The sequence below is a fragment of the Microcaecilia unicolor genome, chromosome 2 (assembly GCF_901765095.1).
Source record: "Microcaecilia unicolor chromosome 2, aMicUni1.1, whole genome shotgun sequence".
In the NCBI taxonomy this organism is placed as follows: Eukaryota; Metazoa; Chordata; class Amphibia; order Gymnophiona; family Siphonopidae; genus Microcaecilia; species Microcaecilia unicolor.
In genome coordinates, this window is record NC_044032.1 from 119,385,668 (window position 1) to 119,406,368 (window position 20,701).

The window sequence follows — 20,701 nt, forward strand, 5'->3', positions numbered from 1 at the left end:
TACTGCAGTGTGCTTTGATCCTGGCAACCTGGGTTCGATTCCCACTGCAGCTCCTTGTGACCTCGGGCAAGTTACGTAACCCTCCATTGCCCCAGGTACAAAAAAAAAAAACTTAGATTGTGAGCCCTCTAGGGGCATAGAAAGTACCTGTATATAATATGTACAGCGTTGCGTATGTCTAGTAGCGCTATAGAAATTATTATTAGTAGTAGTAGGTGAGCCGGCACTGGGGGGTTGTAACTGGAACTCAGGGGCTGAAAAAGGGGGCAGGTGGAGGCTGGGGCAAGTCACTGAGCATGGATGGGAGGAGAGGATAGGGGGGCAAAGGAGAATCGTTGGGCATGGAGGGGAGGGGAGGGGAGAGATGAGAAATCGCTGGACATGGTTGGTTAGGGGAGGGCAGAGGAGAATGGCTGGACATGGATGGGAGAAGAGAGCAGGGGAGAGAGGAGAATGGCTGGACATGGATGGGAGAAGAGGGCAGAGGAGAATGGCTAGACATGGATGGGAAAAGAGGGCAGAGGAGAGAGAAGAATGACTGGACATGGATGGGAGGGGGGGACAGGGGAGAGAGGAGAATGGCTGGACATGGATGTGTGGGGAGGACAGAAGAGAGAAGAGAGTTGCTGGACATGGATGGATCATGGAAGGGATGGCAGGAGAAATGCTGAACCTGGATAGAGGAGAGAGAAGACAGGAAGGAGATGCACATGGATGGAGGGGAGGGGAGAGAGGAGAAATGCTGGACATGGATGGAGGGAAGGGAAGAGAGGAGAAATATTGGAAGGGAGAAAAGAGAGGAAGGAGATGCACACGGATGGAGGGGAAGGCAGAGAGGAGAAATGCTGGACATGGATGGAGGGGAGGGAGGGAAGACAGAGGAAGTAGAAAGGATGGACATGAATGGAGGGGAGGAAAGACAGAGGAGGAGATGCATATGGATTTAGGGGATAGAGGAGAAATTCTGGACATGGATGGAGGGGAGGGAAGACAGAGGAAGGAGATGCACATGGATGGAGGGGAGAGAGTTGAAATGCTGGACATGGATCATGGAGGGGGGAGAGGTAAAAAGCTAGACATGGATGGATGGATGAGAGGGAAGAGAGAGGAAGGAGATGCATATGGATGGAGGGGAGGGAAGAAAGAGGAAGGAGATGTCTTGCAAGGCCACCCTTGTAAGTCTCAGCAGCCATTTTAAAGAAGATGCAACAGGAAGAGGGTCAGCGCCGGCAGGAAAGCCTGGGGACCTTTCCTGCCCAGAAGAATCCACTAGACCACCAGGGACGCTGCCTTCAGGTATTCGCTGGGAGTGGGACCTTTCAGCTCTGGGGATCGGGGAGGAGGTCTGTAATAGGTAAGTGAGGTGGGGAGGGGAGGATACTGTAAAAAAAAAAAGTTAAATTCTTAAAAATACCGCCTTCTTGTGTACAGGGATGTACACAGAGGAAGTATAATAAGGGAATAACTTTTCATAGGTAGAGTAGTAATTTGTTATAAATCGTAATCAGTGTGTCATTTGGAGGGGCTGGTTATAGGGACACCGAACCCTGTTATTGGTGCAGAGATTTTTTCTCCTGGTAAAGGGCTTCTAAAACACACATCATGTTATGGGAATCAGGTGCTCAACGTTCAGAGTTTCTATCTATTTATTTACTTATTTATGGCATTTTATCCCACATGAATTAGACTGGAGCCTTGGAGCATTTTTAAAAAAAATTCCCGGAGAGAGCAATGCATTACCCCCCCCCCCCTCCCCCAGGCTCTCTCCCCGGGTATAGCCAGCTCTGAAATTTGAGAGGGGGGGCCTAGAGGTGGACGGGGGGTGCAAAGGTGGACCGGGGAGAGAGCCTATTGTTAAAAATTTACCAACACACCACTGTACGTACCCCAAAACTCCACCACAGCTCTACCCAAATGCTGCTCCTGGAAATGCTTATGAATGGTCCATATAAAAGTACAGACAATATTGTCAGCACATGTACTTTCAAGTGCATTATTCTCCTGTACAATCTTACAAGAGCCATTTCCACGTGTAAATCATGCTCTACGTGTTGAAAATGGTTCACAAAATATCATCTATGTAGTTATTAATCAAATAAGACCCTGGAAGTTAATTAAGCATTTTGCCTCTGTTTTATAGTACCCTATCAAATCAAACAGCTTGTAACAGGCTTAATACATTGAACATTAATTCTTACTCGGAAATGTATTTTCTCACTATGATGAAAGAAAGTAAAGAAAAACATTCTCTGCATCTCTGGAGGGTATCACAATCCTTGAGGGTCTCCCTGAAAGCTTGTTAATATGGAAATAATATTTGATTGAATATACACTTAGGTTTTTTTTTTCCTTAGTGTTTAATCAGTTCAATGACGTCCAATTACCATATACTTACTGGCCATGTCTATGATCCAAATCTTTAATACTACAAAATTTTGATTTAAACAGAAATTGAAACCCTTTCCTCTATTTCATCAAGGCATTATTCAGTCACCATTCAGTATAGTAATACAATTTTATTGTGTTTATCAAATTTCATAAGACCCCTCATAAATTTACCTGCAAACTGCTTCTGCATCAAAGTACCGGGATTGCCTGTGGTCTATGATAATAATTTCATGGTGCTTATCCAGAAAGCATTCAAGCGCTGACTCTGGTGTTCGAGCAATGTTACACCTATATCCAGCTCTATCACAAGCCCACCAGAAACCATCACTCTGGCTGTCTTCTTTTGCAAAGATTAGCAAAACCTGATGAAAAATATGGAACACATAATTCTATATTACACGATGTTATCTGAAACAGACTTTGCGTTTCAGTTATTAAATTAAGCATCTTGCTTTCAAAGTCTTTCACATTATACAGCTGACTTAATAGTTCAATCCATGTTGCAAAAAAAATGACTACTGAATTTGGTTCATGATCTCACCTTAAAGATGCACAGTTCTATATACTTATTATAATAAAGGCAAAGGGCTATAATAAAAGCTAATGGACAAATCTGTGTGGAAAGCAATTATGCCTAAATGTATTCTCTAAAGTACACCTACATTTTATAGAATAGCCTTAAATTTCTGCATGGTATACAGTGGTCACTTCCATTTAGGCCATGTTTTACTTGGTATAAATTCCAACGCCTAAATTAGATGCAGACCCCCAGATTCTATACAGTGCGCTTAGATTTAAGCATCAAAATCGGTGCAGATTCTATAACACCGTGTGTAACTTAATTTGCTTAATAAGCTAATTAGTGCTGATAACAGCACTTAAGCAATAAAGAGCACAAATTGGCACTGATTAGAATTTAGGTGCACATATAGTTAAGCATATTCTGTAACGATGGGTGCAGAAATTCTAATGCGCAGAGGCAAAAAGGGGCGTGGTTACAGGTGGGGAAATGGGTGTTCCAAAATGTAGGCACCTAGTTATAGAATATGGCCCACTGTGCCTAAATCTACGCACTGAAATTTACACCAGCTTTTCACTGGTGCAAATGGATGCACACAGATATCGGCGCTGAAATATCAACTAAGCATAGTCTATAATCGGCGCCTAAATCTAAGTGCTGATTATAGAATACGTTTAGTCGGCATGGATTTCAGTGCCCATTTTCTAGGCGCCATATATATAATCTCCTCCAGACTGGGTGCATTCTAGAATAATGCACATAGATTTCAGAAATGCCCATGCCCATGGCCACATCCCCTTTTCAACTATGCGGCTTAGAATTTAGGCGCACCACGTTATAGAATACGCTTAGTAAGTTGTGCACGTAAATCTGAATAGCCCTGCAGAAATAAGAGCCAGGAGCTGTTTAAATCACTTTGAATATTTTGATCTCTTATTTGACTAGTATGCAACACAACATATTACCCAAGCAATAAACTAAAAAACTCTGTACCTGGGGATTTCTGTGAAGATGCTAGACTGACTTTTAGAGCTCAAAAATATGAAAGAATTACCCTCTAGTAATGAGGTTGCACAAGCTACCAGTCCAAGCCCATTTAAACATAGTAAACATAGTAGATGACGGCAGAAAAAGACCTGCACGGTCCATCCAGTCTGCCCAAGAAGATAAATTCATATGTGCTACTTTTTTATTTGTACTTTCCTCTTCAGTGCACAGACCATATAAGTCTGGCCAGCCCTATCCCTGCCTCCCAACCACCAACCCCGCCTCCCAACCACCAGCTTTGGCACAGACCCTATAAGTCTGCCCAGCACTATCCCCGCCTCCCAACTACCAGTCCCGCCTCCCACCACCAGCTCTGGCACAGACCGTATAAGTCTACCCAGCACTATCCCTGCCTCCCACCACCGGCTCTGGCACAGACCGTATAAGTCTGCCCAGCACTATCCCCGCCGCCCAACCACCAGCCCCGGCACAGACTGTATAAGTCTGCCCAGCACTAGTCCCGCCTCCCAACCACCAGCCCCGGCACAGACTGTATAAGTCTGCCCAGCACTAGCCCCGCCTCCCAACCACCAGCTCTGCCACCCATTCTAGGCTAAGCTCCTGAGGATCCCTTCCTTCTGAACAGGATTCCTTTATGTTTATCCCACGCATGTTTGAATTCCGTTACTGTTTTCATCTCCACCACCTCCCGCAGGAGGGCATTCTAAGCATCCACCACCCTCTCCGTGAAAAAAATACTTCCTGACATTCTTCTTGAGTCTGCCCCCCTTCAATCTCATTTCATGCCCTCTCGTTCTACCGCCTTCCCATCTCTGGAAAAGGTTTGTTTGCGGATTAATACCTTTCAAATATTTGAACGTCTGTATCATATCACCCTGTTTCTTCTTTCCTCCAGGGTATACATGTTCAGGTCTGCAAGTCTCTCCTCATACGTCTTGTAACGCAAATCCCATACCATCCTCGTAGCTTTTCTTTGCACCGCTTCAATTCTTTTTACATCCTTAGCAAGATACGGCCTCCAAAACTGAACACAATACTCCAGGTGGGGCCTCACCAACGACTTGTACAGGGGCATCAACACATTTAAGTTACCAATGGTAGAACACTGAATGTTATGTACATTAGAACATAAACACATAAGGATTGATATACTGGGACAGGCTAAACATGCTTCAAGCCCAGTATCCTGTTTCCAATAGTGGCCAATCCAGGTCACAAGTGCCTGGCAAATTCTTCCCCAAACAGTAAAACAGACGTTATGCTGCTTATTCTAGAAATAAGAAGTGGATTTTCCGAAGGCCATCTTAATAATGGGTTATGGACTTTTCTTTTAGGAAATTATTGAAACCTTATTTAAACCCTGCTAAGCTAATTGCTTTTATCACATTCTCTGGTAATGAATTCCAGAGTTTAATTACACATTGAGTAAGCAAATATTTTCTCTGGTTTGTTTTAAATATACTACTTAGTAGCTTCATTGCATGTTCCCTAGTCCTAATATTTTTGGAAAGAGGAAACGGTTCACGTCTACCTATTCCACTTTATAGACCTTTACCATATCTCTCCCTCAGCCATCTCTTCTTTAAGCTGAAGAGCTCTAGCTGCTTTAGTCTATCCTCATAGGGAAGTTGTCCCATACCCTTTACCATTTTCACTTCCTTCTCCATATATTTTCTAATTCTGCTATATTTTTTTTGAGATGCAGTGACCAGAATTGCACACAGTATTCGCAGTGTGGTTGTACCATGGAGCAATGCAAAGAAATACCATTCTCATTTTCCATTCCTTTCCTAATAATTCCTAACATTCTATTTGCATTCTTAGCCACCACTGCACACAATGACGACAACTAGATCCTTTTCCTCGGTGGTGACCCCTAATGTGGAACCTTGCATCACGTAGCTATAATTCAGGTTCCTCTTTCCCACATGCATCACTTTGCATTAAACGTCTCTGCCACTCGAATGCTTAGTCTCCCAGTCTCGTAAGGTCCTCCTGCAATTTTTCACAATCCTCTTGTGACTGACCAACTTTGAATAACTTTGTGTCATCAGCATATTTAACTACCTCACTAGTTATTCCCATCTCTAGATCATTTATAAATATGTAAAAAAGCAGTGGTCCCAGCACAAACTTCTGGGGAATCCCATTATCTACCCTTCTCCATTGAGAATACTGACCATTTAACCCTACTCTCTATTTTCTATTTTTTAACCAGTTCTTAACCCACAATAGGACAATACCTCCTGTCCCATGACTAATTTCCTCAGGAGTCTTTCATGAGGTACTTTGTCAAATACCTTTTGAAAATCTGAATGGAAGAGACCATCAGAAATAACTACAGCAAAAAGAGCATTTTGGAATTAAACACTGTACAAACAGAAGGTTTAATTCCTCCATAGACTGGTTTTACTTCTTTTGGAGTGACTTTGGTGTTCATTTTCAAAGCACATAGAATTGGATTTTCCGTCTTTTTTTCCGTAATAAGGAGAAACCCTTCCTGGGTTTTAAAATTATGTTATTTCCTGACGTCTCAAAAGAGATAAGACGACGGAGGAAGCAATTTCTACTCCTCAAGCCTGAAGTTTTGCACTTGGGGGGGTACCTTTTTTCTTAGATACCCCTGCAAGTGCATAATAAGGCTGGGGGGTAAGAAGTATATGTTTACTGAACCTGCACATGTATCATCGCTTTTAGCCTCAGTTAAATTGGAGAGGCAACACTAAGGTGTACAATTTCTTAGCAGAGAATAATTACCTTACTTTTTCCTTGGTTATATTTCTCCCCTAGATTTCCTAAAATCCTGGAGCTCCATTTATGGACTTGAGTGTCTTAGAATTTAGAAAGTGTAATGAATTAATTGCTCTTTCTTTTCTTTATTTTCCTCTGTTAAAAAACTTTCACTTGCCTGGCACTTTCCTAAGCAAGATGTTTCTTGTAAATTTTGATTAAATGAATAAAAAAAAAAAAAAATGAGCCTCAGTGTCTATGAGAATATTTTGAGTATATATAGTTTGTTTGTTTTTTAATTTCATTTTAGAAATTTTGACAGATCTGATTAGTAAGGTTTATATAAAACCAGAAAAATGCCGTGTCACCATTTTGGGTGTTCACGAAACATGTTAAGATAACACAGAGTATGTTTTTTTTCAAAATATTGTTAAAATTTAAATTGTTTTTAGTGGTAACTTAAACGAATCTTGCTCCTATAGAATTACATCTAGGCCAGACATCAGGGGAGGAGTCAAAATAATGGTTGTGGTGTAGAGATGCTTCAGCGTTTATTACAGCTATGGTGACAAAGAAGGGTAAACTTAGGGTTTTTCCCCTCTGAATCCCAGTCTGCCCCTCCGGTTTTCCCTCAAGGTCTGAAGAATACTTTCGACCAGTGTGAGGGTCAGTCTTCAACAAGCCTCAGTGAGTCGCTAGCTGCCTCAACGCCATGGCAAGGAGGAATGACATCAGACTTCAGCATGGAACTATCTTTGATTCCCAATATGCAATCCCCCTCCCTCCCACCTCAGCCCTTTGTGACAGCCCTCTGGGTCAGCGAAAGTCAGCACTGGTGGGAGGTGTGCTGTTCATTTGAGAAGTTTTTTTGCACTTCTATTTTTGACACAACCAGAAGGCTTTTGTGCTGATGACAGAAGGGAAAAGGGGGAAAGGAAATGGGACTTGACATACTGCCTTTCTGTGGTTTTTCCAACTACATTCAAAGCAGTTTACATAGTATATACAGGTACTTATTTGTACCTGGGGCATTGGAGGGTTAAGTGACTTGCCCAGAGTAACAAGGAGCTGTAGCGGGAATCGAACCCAGGATCTTATCTGTGTAAGCAGCCACTAATGTTATTTGCTAATGCAATGATAAGAGTAGATAAGATAGTATTATAGAGCCATTGCAAATGATATCAGCATAGGTAGGTTGGGGGATGAGTCTATGATTAAAAATACACATGGGCAGAGGTTCACCGAGGGAGTGAAGTGAAACCAGCGATCATATGAGACTCTACCCTACTTAAAATTAATATGTAAATGTTTTAAGGTTACTCCGTGAGAAGCCTAGAAGGAAGGCAGAATTGCACATGATTTGGTGTATGACCATCTAAGGTCTTAGAGAAGAATTCCTCACCCCTCCCGACCTGAAATAAGAAGGAAGGAGAACTTTCTCCCTTGACCCTCTTTCATATGATGCTGACAAAAGTAGCACAATCAAGACAAGGCTTCTGAAACCTGTTCTCATGACCCCACAGCTAGTAATGGTTTCATGATATCCATAATAAATATGCGTGAGAAAGCTGCATGCAATAGAGACTTAGTATGTGCAATTTGCCTCCCGCATATTCAGTGTAGACATCCTGAAAACCCAACTATCTGTAAGATCACAAGGACAGGTATGGGAAGCCTTGAATTCAGAACAAAACTTTTTTTATATTTTTTTAAATCTAAGTTTAACACAAAAAATCATTCTTGCATAACTTTGAGCCTAAGCTCAAACACATAAATGCGCATGTAACAGATTGGCAGACAATGAATCCACAATAAATGTAAGTTTATCTCATGCATTCATTGAGGTGATCCTGAAAACCCAACTGGCTAGGTGTGCCTCCTAGAGAGGGTTGAGAAGCACTGCTTCATAGCATATTAAAAGAAAATAATGTCCTACCTGAATTGGATCTTGAGTCAGTCTCATGGGCCCAACTCGTACCTCTGTATTTGAAACCTGCTGAATTAAAATAATTATTTTTAGTTTGCATTTTAATTTTATTGAAAACAAAAGCATTTCCAGCATTTCACTTCCATACTCTATGTTTGAAGACTAATATGTGTGTGTGTGTATATATATATATATATATATATATATATATATATATATATATATATATATATATATATATATATATATATATGAATATTCATGAAACAGAATTGTATGCACTGCCTCCACAGCATGCAAATCTCTCTCATGAATATTCACTGTGAATATCTTGAAAACCTGACTGGCTGAGATGCCTCCAGGACCAGGTTTGGGAACCACTGCTCTAGGCCATCTCAATGATCCACCCTGACCTGCTGCAGCACATCCATCACTTGATAGCACTGAAAAAAGGAATGTAACAGCTGTAGCTGCATCATTACTACCAACACTGGTTGAACTCTGGAAATCACCACCATCAGTTGTCGGGAGCAGCAATGGTAATGCTTCAGTCGCACCTTGATGATATCATCCAGAACTCCTAGAAAAGACGCCTGGCATATTGCCAGCCATTATCCACAATCTGATTTAATCTGCTGATGCCAAACTTTTTCATTTTTTTCCAACTAGCACTGTACTATGATTGAACTCTGGGAATCATGACCATCAGCTGTGAGAAAAGCAACAGTAGTGTTTTGGTCACACCTTGATGTCATCAACCGGAGCACCTAGAAAGGATGTCTGCTTCTGAGGCTTTGGGCATTGAGTTGAAAGGGTATACAAAGGGGCAGATCATGCGTGCCTTCTATGTGACTTTATGAGTGTTTCAATTTTTGTTTTATCTTAACTGTTTCCTATTTTAGATTAGATAGTTCTGAATATGAGTTGAGGACCAATGTGTGCATTTAATTTTATCTTATTCTGGTATCAGGACTACAGTAACTATATAGGTTACTGAAAATGAACATGAATTTGGTGGTATTTTATATGGTTGCTATCTTGGTTGGGGGGGGGGGGGTGTTGGCTATTCCACTGGTACTACCACAGGAATATCATTTGAATGTGGGATTTAGTGCTCACAATTCCATTAATTGGGTTGATTGCATGAATGCCATGCCATATGTGATTGAGATTTTAATAAACGATAGAACTCATGGTGGTTATTACACTAGAAGAACTAAGTATAGAAAAAGTACTTCCTTCTGATATTTAATCACAGTCAATAGATCATATGCCATTAATAATTTTTATATTTAGATCCCTTTTTACTATAAAAATGTGAGGTCACTAATTAACAAGGCCAATGTTATAAGAGATTGGATTGAAGAAACAACCAGGCTTTTGTTTTGTTGGTCGAAACCTGGCTACCTTAGATTTTAAAAGATTGTATAAACTCATAGAGGACCTGACATCACTTCTAGTACATATGATATCCCAAAAGTTGATGATATTGCACAATTCTTTAGAGGAAAAAATTAAGAAATTAAGGTAATCTTCAATGACTGATGGTTTTTCTTTAAAGTCATTGGGCATTATTTTTGGCAGGTCACGGAATCATTTTCTGTTACCTTCTATATCAGGAAGATGCTAGCGCACCTTAGTAAACAGGGTCCTTACAGCCTTCATAAGACAGTTAAGTTCACTTCAACAAGTACATGGGAACACTTCAGTAAAACTGTAGGAGTCACATATCTTGATAGCTTTTGCTGCCTGGGTTAATAGCTTCAAGAACATTTCTAAATACCACTCACTTATTTGCATATGCATCCTTTCCTTTAAACAACATCAGTATATAAGTTCTGTTATATATGTTTGCAGTTCAGTTTTAAGAGAAAGTACTCCAAAGTAAAGGTTCTCTCATTGAATTATATTATGTCTGGGATCGTTTGAAGTGTATGAGATCTTCCTTCTGCTTTGCTGAGGATGTTGAATATCACATAATACACGAGAAAGCTCACACAGATCCTCAAACCCTGATTTCCAGCCAGAGGGAAAATTACTGTCTCATAGCTTATGCTTTCACACCTGAAGGTGACTTTGGAACCTCTTTCCTGGAAAACCTACTTATTACTGGTAAACTAAAGGACTGAGGCTGTAATATAAAACACACGCAGCTCTTTGGATGGCTACTAGGCAGTTTGTCCCTGTAGAAGGGTAATATTATGCAGTTAGGATACAGGAATGTAAAATCTCTGCCACAGCACCTCCACAGGATATTGCTGCAATGATTTATTTTCACTTTCATATCAACAGGTAACTCCTAATGACTGTGGATGTCTGGGTGTGTAAGGTCACAGCCTAGTCAGCCTTTGGTATGCATATGAGGCCAGAACTAAACGTGGATACCACTGCAAAGCACTATGGGTCAGTAACACTCTGCCACTATGTGGAAGATCATAGACAGCGTGTTTCTTCACCTACTGTATACCTGTTCAAACCGGCCTGAAGTTTCTAGCCTGGATCTCTCTGAAGACCAGCAGAATCTGTGCTAGCAAGAAATGTTTCTGTCAGCATATTTACTGCCAGCTAGCTAGTGAAATGTGAGCCTGGGACCTGGGATCTGTGTACATAATACTCTAAGCACTGAAGAATTAGAGTTTGTCTTTGAGATAGTATACATTTCCACACAGGTGAGATGTAGATTAAACACAAGTTTTTCTCTCCAACGTCTATATTTGATTTGTAGGTACAATGCTTTCATATGGAGGCTAGACTTTGAGTAAAATATTAGCTACTAGTTCACACCCAGACTGTCGCTAGTAAGTCTTTTCTCTCTCTGTTACAAATTTGTTTCAAAAAGTAGTGGTTTGCCCACCCTTCCTTTCCATAAAAAGAAGGGTGATAGCAGCCAAAGTTGTAAGAAAGACTCAGTTTCCTCTAGGACCTTGTCTTTTCTGAGAAAGATCCTGATAAAGGTCTTCCTTTTGAAGTAAGAAGTTGAGATTGGAGGTGGTCCTAAGCTCGGGAATCTTTTCAGCCACCTTTGTATCCCTCATACCAAGAGATTCAGTTATCCAATTGGTAAAAGAGGTGGAGGAAGAGGAAGAGTGGATATCCATGCGATTCCATACTGGGTAGGAGAAAGAAGTGGAGCCACTAATCTGATACTAACAAATTTATACACCACCCTCTCAATCTTGATAGAAGGCCCAAAACAGTTTACAGAACAATAAAACAAATATATAAAAACAAAAGTTAGCCAGCTGGCAGAGGACCCTGACAACTCCCTTCCAGACACGTATGAGGTAGTCAAGTAATCTTATCATTTCCATCTCAGAGATGTTAGACCTATACTGGATATTACCAGGAATACTCTTTAAAGATCAAAAGGAAATGTATTCCCTTTCTCGTGAAAATGGTCTATTTTGCTATGAAAGTTTTTTGAAATGTACTTTTACCTAATTTGAACAGTTTAAAACCTATATAGAATTTGCCAAATTTAGAAACGCAGATAGGAAGAGGATAAGAACTGCAGCAAGAGCAGTGGCAATGCATGATTTTTGCTGTATTCATGTTTCGGCTGGTCCTTCCCGGAAAACTTCCTATCAGTGGCGTAGCCAGATAGCCAATTTTGGATGGGCCTGAGCCCAAAGTGGGTGAGCACAATATTTTCTCTGCCCTGCCCTACCGCAAAATATAAATACATTAGTTAATAAGGATCCTCAAGCTCTATCAGCTGAAGACTTTCTGTCAAGGTGGCCAGAACTCCCTTTTACCAAACTTGGCAGGCAGCAGCAACATCCGTAAGCCACTGATGCCAGCACCCTATGCGTGCTTAGCTGTCGGTGATTCAAGCATGCTGTCACCGACTGCAGAGCTTGGTAGAAGGAAGTTCTGGCTGTCTTTGGAGGAAGTCGTCAACTGGGGAGGCTTGGGATCCCTACCAGCTATACAGCAAGGGTCAGAACTGGTGTTAGACATGCTAGGGCCCCCCCTCCCTGATCCCCTCTCCTCCCTGCCTTCCCTCCAATTTCCCCACCTGCCATTACTGTCACACCAACAGACCCTCACCAAATACAGAACAAGGGATCACGTATCAGAAATAAAAATATTTAGACAAAAATTGAACTCGGAACCCCAAAAAGTTAAACTTAGCATGTACTGCAACACTGGAGAAATAAAAATAGAAATGCATTTCCTTTCTCCTGAACACGATACAAACACATTTGCTATGTAGATTTCCCAATGCCAACATATTCCATTTAAAACATTCAAAATACATTGCTTTTTTCTACCTTTGTGGTCTGGACATTGTATTTTTCCATCATGTTGGTTGCAGTTTCTTTTCTGTTTCCCTGTCTGTCGTCTTCTAATTCTCTTTCGAGCGGCTGCTGTCCATTTGTCTTCTTTTACCTTCACTACACCTGCTTCTGACATATTGACTTCTTATTTTTAGCTCTTTCCTCTCTTTTTTCTTCTTTCTGCCTTGCTGTCAACTCAAATTTCACCCTCTCACTGTTCTCCTCCTTTTTAGTTTACAGCTACCTATCAGATTTTCATCTTTTTCTCTCACCCACTAGCTTTTCCATTTCCCCATCTCACTCCTTCCTCAACCCTCCATTCCCTTTCATTACCATATTTCTATCCTCTGTAATCACTATCTTTTTATTTATTTATTTATTTCCTTGCCACCCTCTTCCTCTCCCTCCTGGCCTCTCCCACATGGTTCCACCATCTTCCTTCCCTCCACCCTTCTAGCCCAGCATCTGCTCCCTCTTTCTCCCCACCCCACTCTTGTAGCCTTACATCTCTCTGCCCCTTCTCTCTTCCCTCCTGCCCTCTCCCTCATGTTCCAACATTTCTCCCTCTCTCTTCCCTCACTCCCACTGTCCGGCATCTCTCCATCATCCTTCTGCTCCTGAATCCAACATCTCCTCCTTTCTCCCCTCTCCACCTCCTGTGTTTCTCTCTCCCTCTCATTAACCGCCAGGTCCAATATATCTCCCTCTCTCCCACTTTCTACCATTTCTCCCTCTCTTGTGCCATCGATCCAACACTTCTCTTCCCCCTTCCCCCATGCAGCATTTTCTCTCTTCCTCCCTTACAATGCCATGTCCAACATTTCTGCCTCTCCCCCTCCCTTGTGCCCCATCCAACATCTCTCGCGACCCCTACATCTCTTCCTGCCCTCCATCATGTCCAATTTTTCACCATCTATCTTCTCCTCCTCACCACCCCCCTGTCCAAGTCCAACATTTACCATCTCTCCCTCCCCACTACCCTCCTATGTCCAACATTTCTCCCTCTCTTGTCCCTCTCCCCTCCCAATGCAAGATTTTTTCCTTTCTTACCCCTCTCTACCCTATGTCCCACAATTCTCTCTCTTGCCCCTCTCCACCTCATGCCCCCCCCCCCCCATGCAGCATCTATCTTAAGGCAACCTCCCCCCAACTCTCCCTGTCTTCAATGGGGCACAGCACCACCCTTAGCAGGCTGAGGTCTGATCCTGCATCTGCCTCCCTCTCTCCCACAGCGCTTCTCATACGCTGCCTGCCTACTGCCACCACGATCCTGCATCTACCTCCCATCTCAGCACTGCAGCAGCGGACCAGCGGTAGTGATTCATGCTGCCTCCTGCTTCGTTCTAACCCGGAAGCATCTCCTCTGCCGCGCGCCTGCGTTCTGCCCCAGCAGAAACAGGAAGTTTTAATAATGGGGGCGGGACGCAGCAGAGGAGACACTTCCGGGTTAGAACGAAGCAGGAGGCAGCATGAATCGCTACCGCTGGTCCGCTGCTGCAGTGCTGAGACGGGAGGTAGATGCATGATCGTGGCGGCAGTAGGTAGGCAGCATCTGAGAAGCGCTGTGGGAGAGAGGGAGGCAGATGCAGGAACTGACCTCAGCCTGCTCCCTCCGCTGCCTTTGAAATGAAAGTTCTCCACTGCTGGGTGGGCCTGAACCCAAACTGGGTGGGCCTAGGCCCACCCAGGGCCACCCGTGGCTACGCCCCTGCTTCCTATATGTTTTCCCCTACACCTGAAAACTCCCAGCTCTTTCGCTTGAATTTTTGCTTTCTCCTGCTAGTTCCCCTTACCTACAGATATTTAAATACCCTAATGTGATCTTCAAAAAGCAAATTTTCAAAGGCTTAAAACCTATGCATGGGACACATGAGTAAAATGATTGAATCTGCCCAAGTGAATTTCCAGCCAACCAAAAAGTTATGCTTCCCTACTACTAAATGTACTAGGGCTGTAGACTTTGGGGCGTGGCAGCACTGTGCTGACACAACTGACAAAAATAGCAGCAGGGAAGCACTTTAAAAGCTGCTATAAGCAGGTCTCTGAGCATCACAGCAGGAATGTTCGAAGACTGTTGTATTCTGCCCACACATAGCAAGGGGTAGGATGCAGAAAGCCTACAGCACACACATGCACTGCTTTGCTGAAAGCCCCCCCCCCCCCCCCCACACACACACACATACACTCACTAGAACTTTTAAAGAGCTTCTCTTTTGCTATCTTTGTCAGCTATGATTGTACTATACTACCACCCCTCCCCTCCCAAAGCATGTATTTTCTTTGGGTTCCTGAAGTGGTAGGGTGGTGTGGTGGCAGCAGCAGTGGCAGGAAAAGGGAGGAGATGATGGACACCTTTGGGGGGGAAGAAAGAAGAAAGATGCTAGACACCTGTAGAGTGGTATAGAGAAGGGGAGAAGTTGACTACAGTGGGTAGGAAGAGGGATGGGGATAGAGAAGAGGAGATGGTGGCCTCTGGGTAGAGCGTTTGGGGCACAGCATCTGGGAGCATATAGTTGATGGTTTGCTTAGGGTGTCTGATATCCTTGGACCAGCCCTAAAACCTTTCCAACATAGCACTTTTTTGTCACAATTAAGAGGCGTTCCTAGAGGTGTAACTTGGTCAGGGGAGAAAACTATAAATGTACAATTAATTCCAAAAATTATAGTGCATGCATATTTTATCTGCCTAATAATCCAGTCTTCAAAGACAATCAGTATGAGTAGTTTGTGTTTGAAGATCAAGATGGTTTATTCAAGAAGAAAGTACAAGAATACTTCTCGTTAGATGCCTTATTGAAAAATGTACTCTTAAAAGCATTATTTGACCTCTTCAACCAGTTCAAGCCCTCATGCTAAGCATGAAGTGGAGAATATGGTAACTTTTCAAAAAAGAAAAGTAACTGAATTGTGAATAATTATGAATAGTCAGTAGCTTAGCTTGATACCTTGATGACTTGTGCAATTCTTAAGTTTCAAACTTGTGCTGTTCAAGTATTTTTTTCTGTATCTGATTGAACACAAATGGTCTGTTGCATAACCGCATTCCAACTAAGAGCAATGTTTAAAGTTCTAAAAACAAACACATACCTATATACTTCCTGGAGATTTATTTCATGGTTCCTAGAAGTTAGTTTGATGGCTGCTCAGATAAAGGTTTGTAAAAAAATGTTAATAACCTTATTATAGATATATAAATGTAATACATCCCAGGGTATTAAAAGAACTCAAACATGAAATTGCTGATCTACTATTAGTGATCTGTAACTAGTCACTAAAATCGTTCATGGTACCTGAAGATTGGAGATTGGCCAATGTAACGTCAATTTTTAAAAAGGGTTCCAGGGTGATCCAGGAAATTACAGACTGGTAAGCCTGACATCAGTGCCAGGTAAAATGATAGAAACTATCATACAGAATAAAATTACCAAACACAGACAAACATGGCTTAATGAAATAGAGAGGGGCATAATCGAACGTCGCCGGCCAAATAGATCACCGGCGATCTAAGTTGGCGGCGGTGCTAAAGCTGGCCGGAACCGTATTATCGAAAAAGATGGCCGGACATCTTTTTTTTTTCGATAATACGGTTTAGCCCGGCCAAATGCCTTGGAGTTCGCCGGGTTTGAGATGGCCGGGTTTGTTTTTCAGCGATAATGGAAAGTTATGTCGGCCATCTCAAACCCCGGCCAAATTCAAGGCATTTGGCCGGAGGAGCCAGCATTTTTAGTGCACTGGCCCCCCTGACATGCCAGGACACCAACCAGCCACCCTAGGGGTTACTGCGCTGGACTTCAGAAAAGCTCCCACGTGCATAGCTCCCTTACTTTGGGAGCTGCGCCCCCCAAACCCACTTCCCACAAATGTACTGCACCCACTAAAATTGCTCCAGGGACCTGCATACAGCCTCTAGGACTTATTGCTGCTGTATAACTTTGGCACACCAGTTCACACCTGAGGACTAATCTCTCTGAAAAAGTCCTTTCTTGAAATAACCACGTTTACTCACAGTTAACTGCAGATCAGAGGTTGTGCCCCACTGGCAAAGAGTCCCCTGGTACTAAGATTAGCAGTAGGTCAAAGCTGGCACAATGGTGTACAATGCCCTCTTTCAGCACCATTCAAGGTAAGAACTACGTTCTCTAACGTGGGTAACACAGGAAAGGGAACTAAAACTGGCTTACAAAAATGGCCACTACCGCCTGGACTACAACAGGAAACAAAACAGGGCACACTCTGACTCAGTTAGCAAGGGGGGGAAAGCACCATGGGAGTAGAGCCCAGTACCCTACACCCACCACAATGCATTGCTAATGTGACTCTGCAGGGCACCTAACAGAAAAGGTGTCACACTCACCCGAGAGCCACATCGCAACCAGGGAAAGGCTGTCGGAGGATACAACACAATCTGCTGTCATGGAGGTGGGTACGGCATTTGAGGCTGGCATACAGGCTGGCAAAAAAGGTTTATGGTTTTATTTTTTTAGTTTGGAAGGGGATTGGTGACCACTGGGGGAGTATGGGGAGGTCATACTCCATTCCCTCCAGTGGTCATCTGGTCAGTTGGGGCACCTTTTTGAGGCTTGGTCGTGAAAATAAAAGGACCAAGTAATGCCAGCGAAATACTGTTTAATGCCGCTTTTTTTTCCCATTATCGGCAAAAGCCGGCCATCTGGTAGCCACGCCCATGCCCGCCCATGTCCCGCCTTCGCTAATCTACCGACACGCCCCCTTGAACTTTCACCGGCGAAGCGACAGGAAAGCGGCGATGCTGTCAAAAATGCCGCTTTCGATTATACCGATTTCGCCGCTTTTAAGAAATCGCCGGCCATCTCCCGATTGGTGTCGGAAGATAGCCGGCGATCACTTTTGATTATAAGCTGGAGAGTCAACATGATTCAGTCACGGGAAATCTTGCTTAATTTCTTTGGAGTGAACAAACATGTGGATACAGCTGAGGCAGTTGATGTAGTGTATAAATTTTCAAAACGCTTTTGACAAAGTCCCTCATGAAAGACTCCTCAGAAAATTAAAAAGTCATTGGATAGGAAGCAATGTTCTGTCTGCTAGTGGTAGAGCTGCATAAACATTTGGTAGGGTGAAAATTCAATTCGGCAGATTCAATCATTTTACTCGTGTGTCCCCATGCATAGGTTTTAAGCCTTTGAAAATTTGCCCTTTGAAGTGGAATAGCCTAGTGGCCTCAGAACCTGGAAAACTAGGTTCAATTCCCACTACAGCTCCCTGTGACTCTGGGCAAGCCACTTAACCCTTCATTGCCTCTTTGGGGACTGGGAACAGCTTTAAAAATGGGAAACAGAGGGTAGGGTTAAATAGCATGAACTGTGGAGTGCCCCATGTATCTATGCTATGTTATATGATTGGTATATTCCATAAGTTTAAAAGAGATTCTAAGAGTGGCATAATCGAAAGGGGCGCCCAACTTTTCCTGAGGACATCCTTGCAGGACGTCCCTGCGAAGGGGCGGGGAAACCCTTATTAGCGAAACAAGATAGGCGTCCATCTTTCATTTCGATAATACGGTTGGGGACGCCCAAATCGCGAAATTTAGGTCGACCTTAGAGATGGTCGTCCCCAATTTTCGCCTTTAATGGAAACCGAGGACACCCATCTCAGAAACGACCAAATCCAAGCCATTTGGCCATGGGAGGAGCCAGCATTCGTAGTGCACTGGTCCCCCTCACATGCCAGGACTCCAACCGGGCACCCTGAGGCACTGCAGTGGACTTCAGAAATTGCTCCCAGGTGCATAGCTCCCTTACCTTGTGTGCTGAGCCCCCCAAAACCCACTCCCCACAACTGAACACCACTACCATAGCCTAAGGGATGAAGGGGGCACCTACATGTGGGTACAGTGGGTTTCTGGTGGGTTTTGAAGGGCTCACATTTACCACCACAAGTGTAACAGGTAGGGGGGTATGGGCCTGGGTCCGCCTACCTGAAGTACACTGCACCCACTAAAACTGCTCCAGGGACCTGCATACTGCTGTCAGGGAGCTGGGTATGACATTTGAGGCTGGCATAGAGGCTGGCCAAAAAATATGTTAAAAGTTTTTTTAGGGTAGGAGGGGGTTGGTGAGCACTGGGGGAGTAAGGGGAGGTCATCCCCGATTCCCTCCGGTGGTCATCTGGTCAGTTTGGGCACCTTTGTGTGGCTTGGTCATAAGAAAATATGGACCAAGTAAAGTCGCCCAAGTGCTCTTCAGGGACGCCCTTCTTTTTTCCATTATCAGTCAAGGACGTCCATGTGTTAGGCACGCCCCAGTCCCGCCTTTGCTACGCTTCCAACACGCCCCCGTGAACTTTGGTCATCCCCGCGATGGAAAGCAGTTGAGGTCGCCCAAAATCAGCTTTTGATTATGCCGATTTGGGCGACCCTGGGAGAAGAATGCCCATCTCCCGATTTGTGTCGAAAGATGGGCGTCCTCCTTTCGAAAATAAGCCTGTAAATGGATTACAAACAATAAACCCTTTTTCAGGAGAATTTACAATTACATATCTAATACACTGAAACTAAAAAAAAAAAAGACATCTTTCTCATTAGTTGCACATCTCAAACATTAATTATAGTTGTATATCTAATATATTAAAACTAAAAAGCATCTTTCTCATTAAATACATTGAAACTAAAAAAAAACAGCTTCTTGAACAGTGGGGATACTTTCCCAAGCTGTAAATCAATCTTGCTGCTGTATTCTGCAGAAATTGAAGTTTCTGTAACAGTCTTTTATTAAGGCCCCCAAATAGCAAGTTACCATAATCTAAGTATGGAATCAAGATTGCCTGTGCCACAGTTCTAAAGTTATCCGGGTGTAATTTAGATCAAATTACTTTCAGCTGCCGTAATTGGAAAAACAATTTTTAGATAAAGCCTTCACATGTAATTCAAAAGTTAAGACTGAATCAATAATGACTCCCAACACTTTTGAGTGTTCCTCAATCATTAGTTTCTCACCTGTACCCAATTCCAAAAACATAATCTCCAAACCAAACAGTCTTAGTCTTTGGTCTATTTAATTTCAGAAAATAAGCTTTAGCCCAATTATCAGTTTTAATGACAATCTCCCTCAAGAAAGTCATAGTATCTTTACACTTTCTCGAGCTTCACACAGAAGAAAAATAAATTCTTTCTTATACTATATATTCTCCTCTGTAAAAACTCACTAAACTATTTTAAAATACCACTCACTTCAATCTGACTAAGCCTATTCAACAGTTGATCATGGTTCACCGCATCGAAGATGACATTTTGATATAACAAACTGCAGCAAAATCATTTGCTTTCCCTAAGAACCAATCTGATTTCAGTTACCATTTCCAGCAACAAAGTTTCATTACCACATAGAGTGGTCTGATACCCTGTTGTGAGATATGAAGAATGTCAAATTTGCTCAAGTAGTCACATAATTTAATATTTACAACAGATTCAATAAATTTAGCAAGCCATGGTATGCTTGCCACTGGTCTATAATTTTCAGGCTTAGACAAATCAGTTCCACTGATTTATTTACTCATGACATTTATACCCCATATTAGCCCAAAATAGACTCGTTGGATTTAGGAATAATAGTCAGAATAATATACGCCAAATCAGAATAGAATTAAGAAACACTGTCAACCAGACCACTATGTCAGAAGGTGCTGTCTTAAGTAAATAGGAAGGACAGACACCTAAGTAACTAGCTTTCCTATGCAACCTTTTGAGGTACATATTAATAGTATTTGTATCTACTTCCAAAAATTCAATCCACAGCATGTCTCCTTTTACAGAGTTATCTCCTCTCAGCACTGGCAATCTTGTCTGGTTTCAACAAGACTTTGACTAATAAT

At 42.6% G+C, this 20,701-nt stretch overlaps 1 protein-coding gene across 2 annotated transcripts in view; it reads right to left on the reverse strand.

Moving 5' to 3' along the window:
• Positions 1-20,701, reverse strand: part of PDE8B (phosphodiesterase 8B) — a 282,903-nt gene that overhangs the window by 177,888 nt on the left and 84,314 nt on the right. For both annotated transcript variants that reach the window (XM_030192290.1, XM_030192291.1), the window contains exons 2-3: positions 8,583-8,642; positions 2,560-2,750 (exon numbers count right to left, since the gene is read on the reverse strand). In XM_030192290.1, the coding sequence (XP_030048150.1) occupies positions 2,560-2,750; positions 8,583-8,642 (251 nt within the window). The remainder of the gene's footprint in view (positions 1-2,559; positions 2,751-8,582; positions 8,643-20,701) is intronic.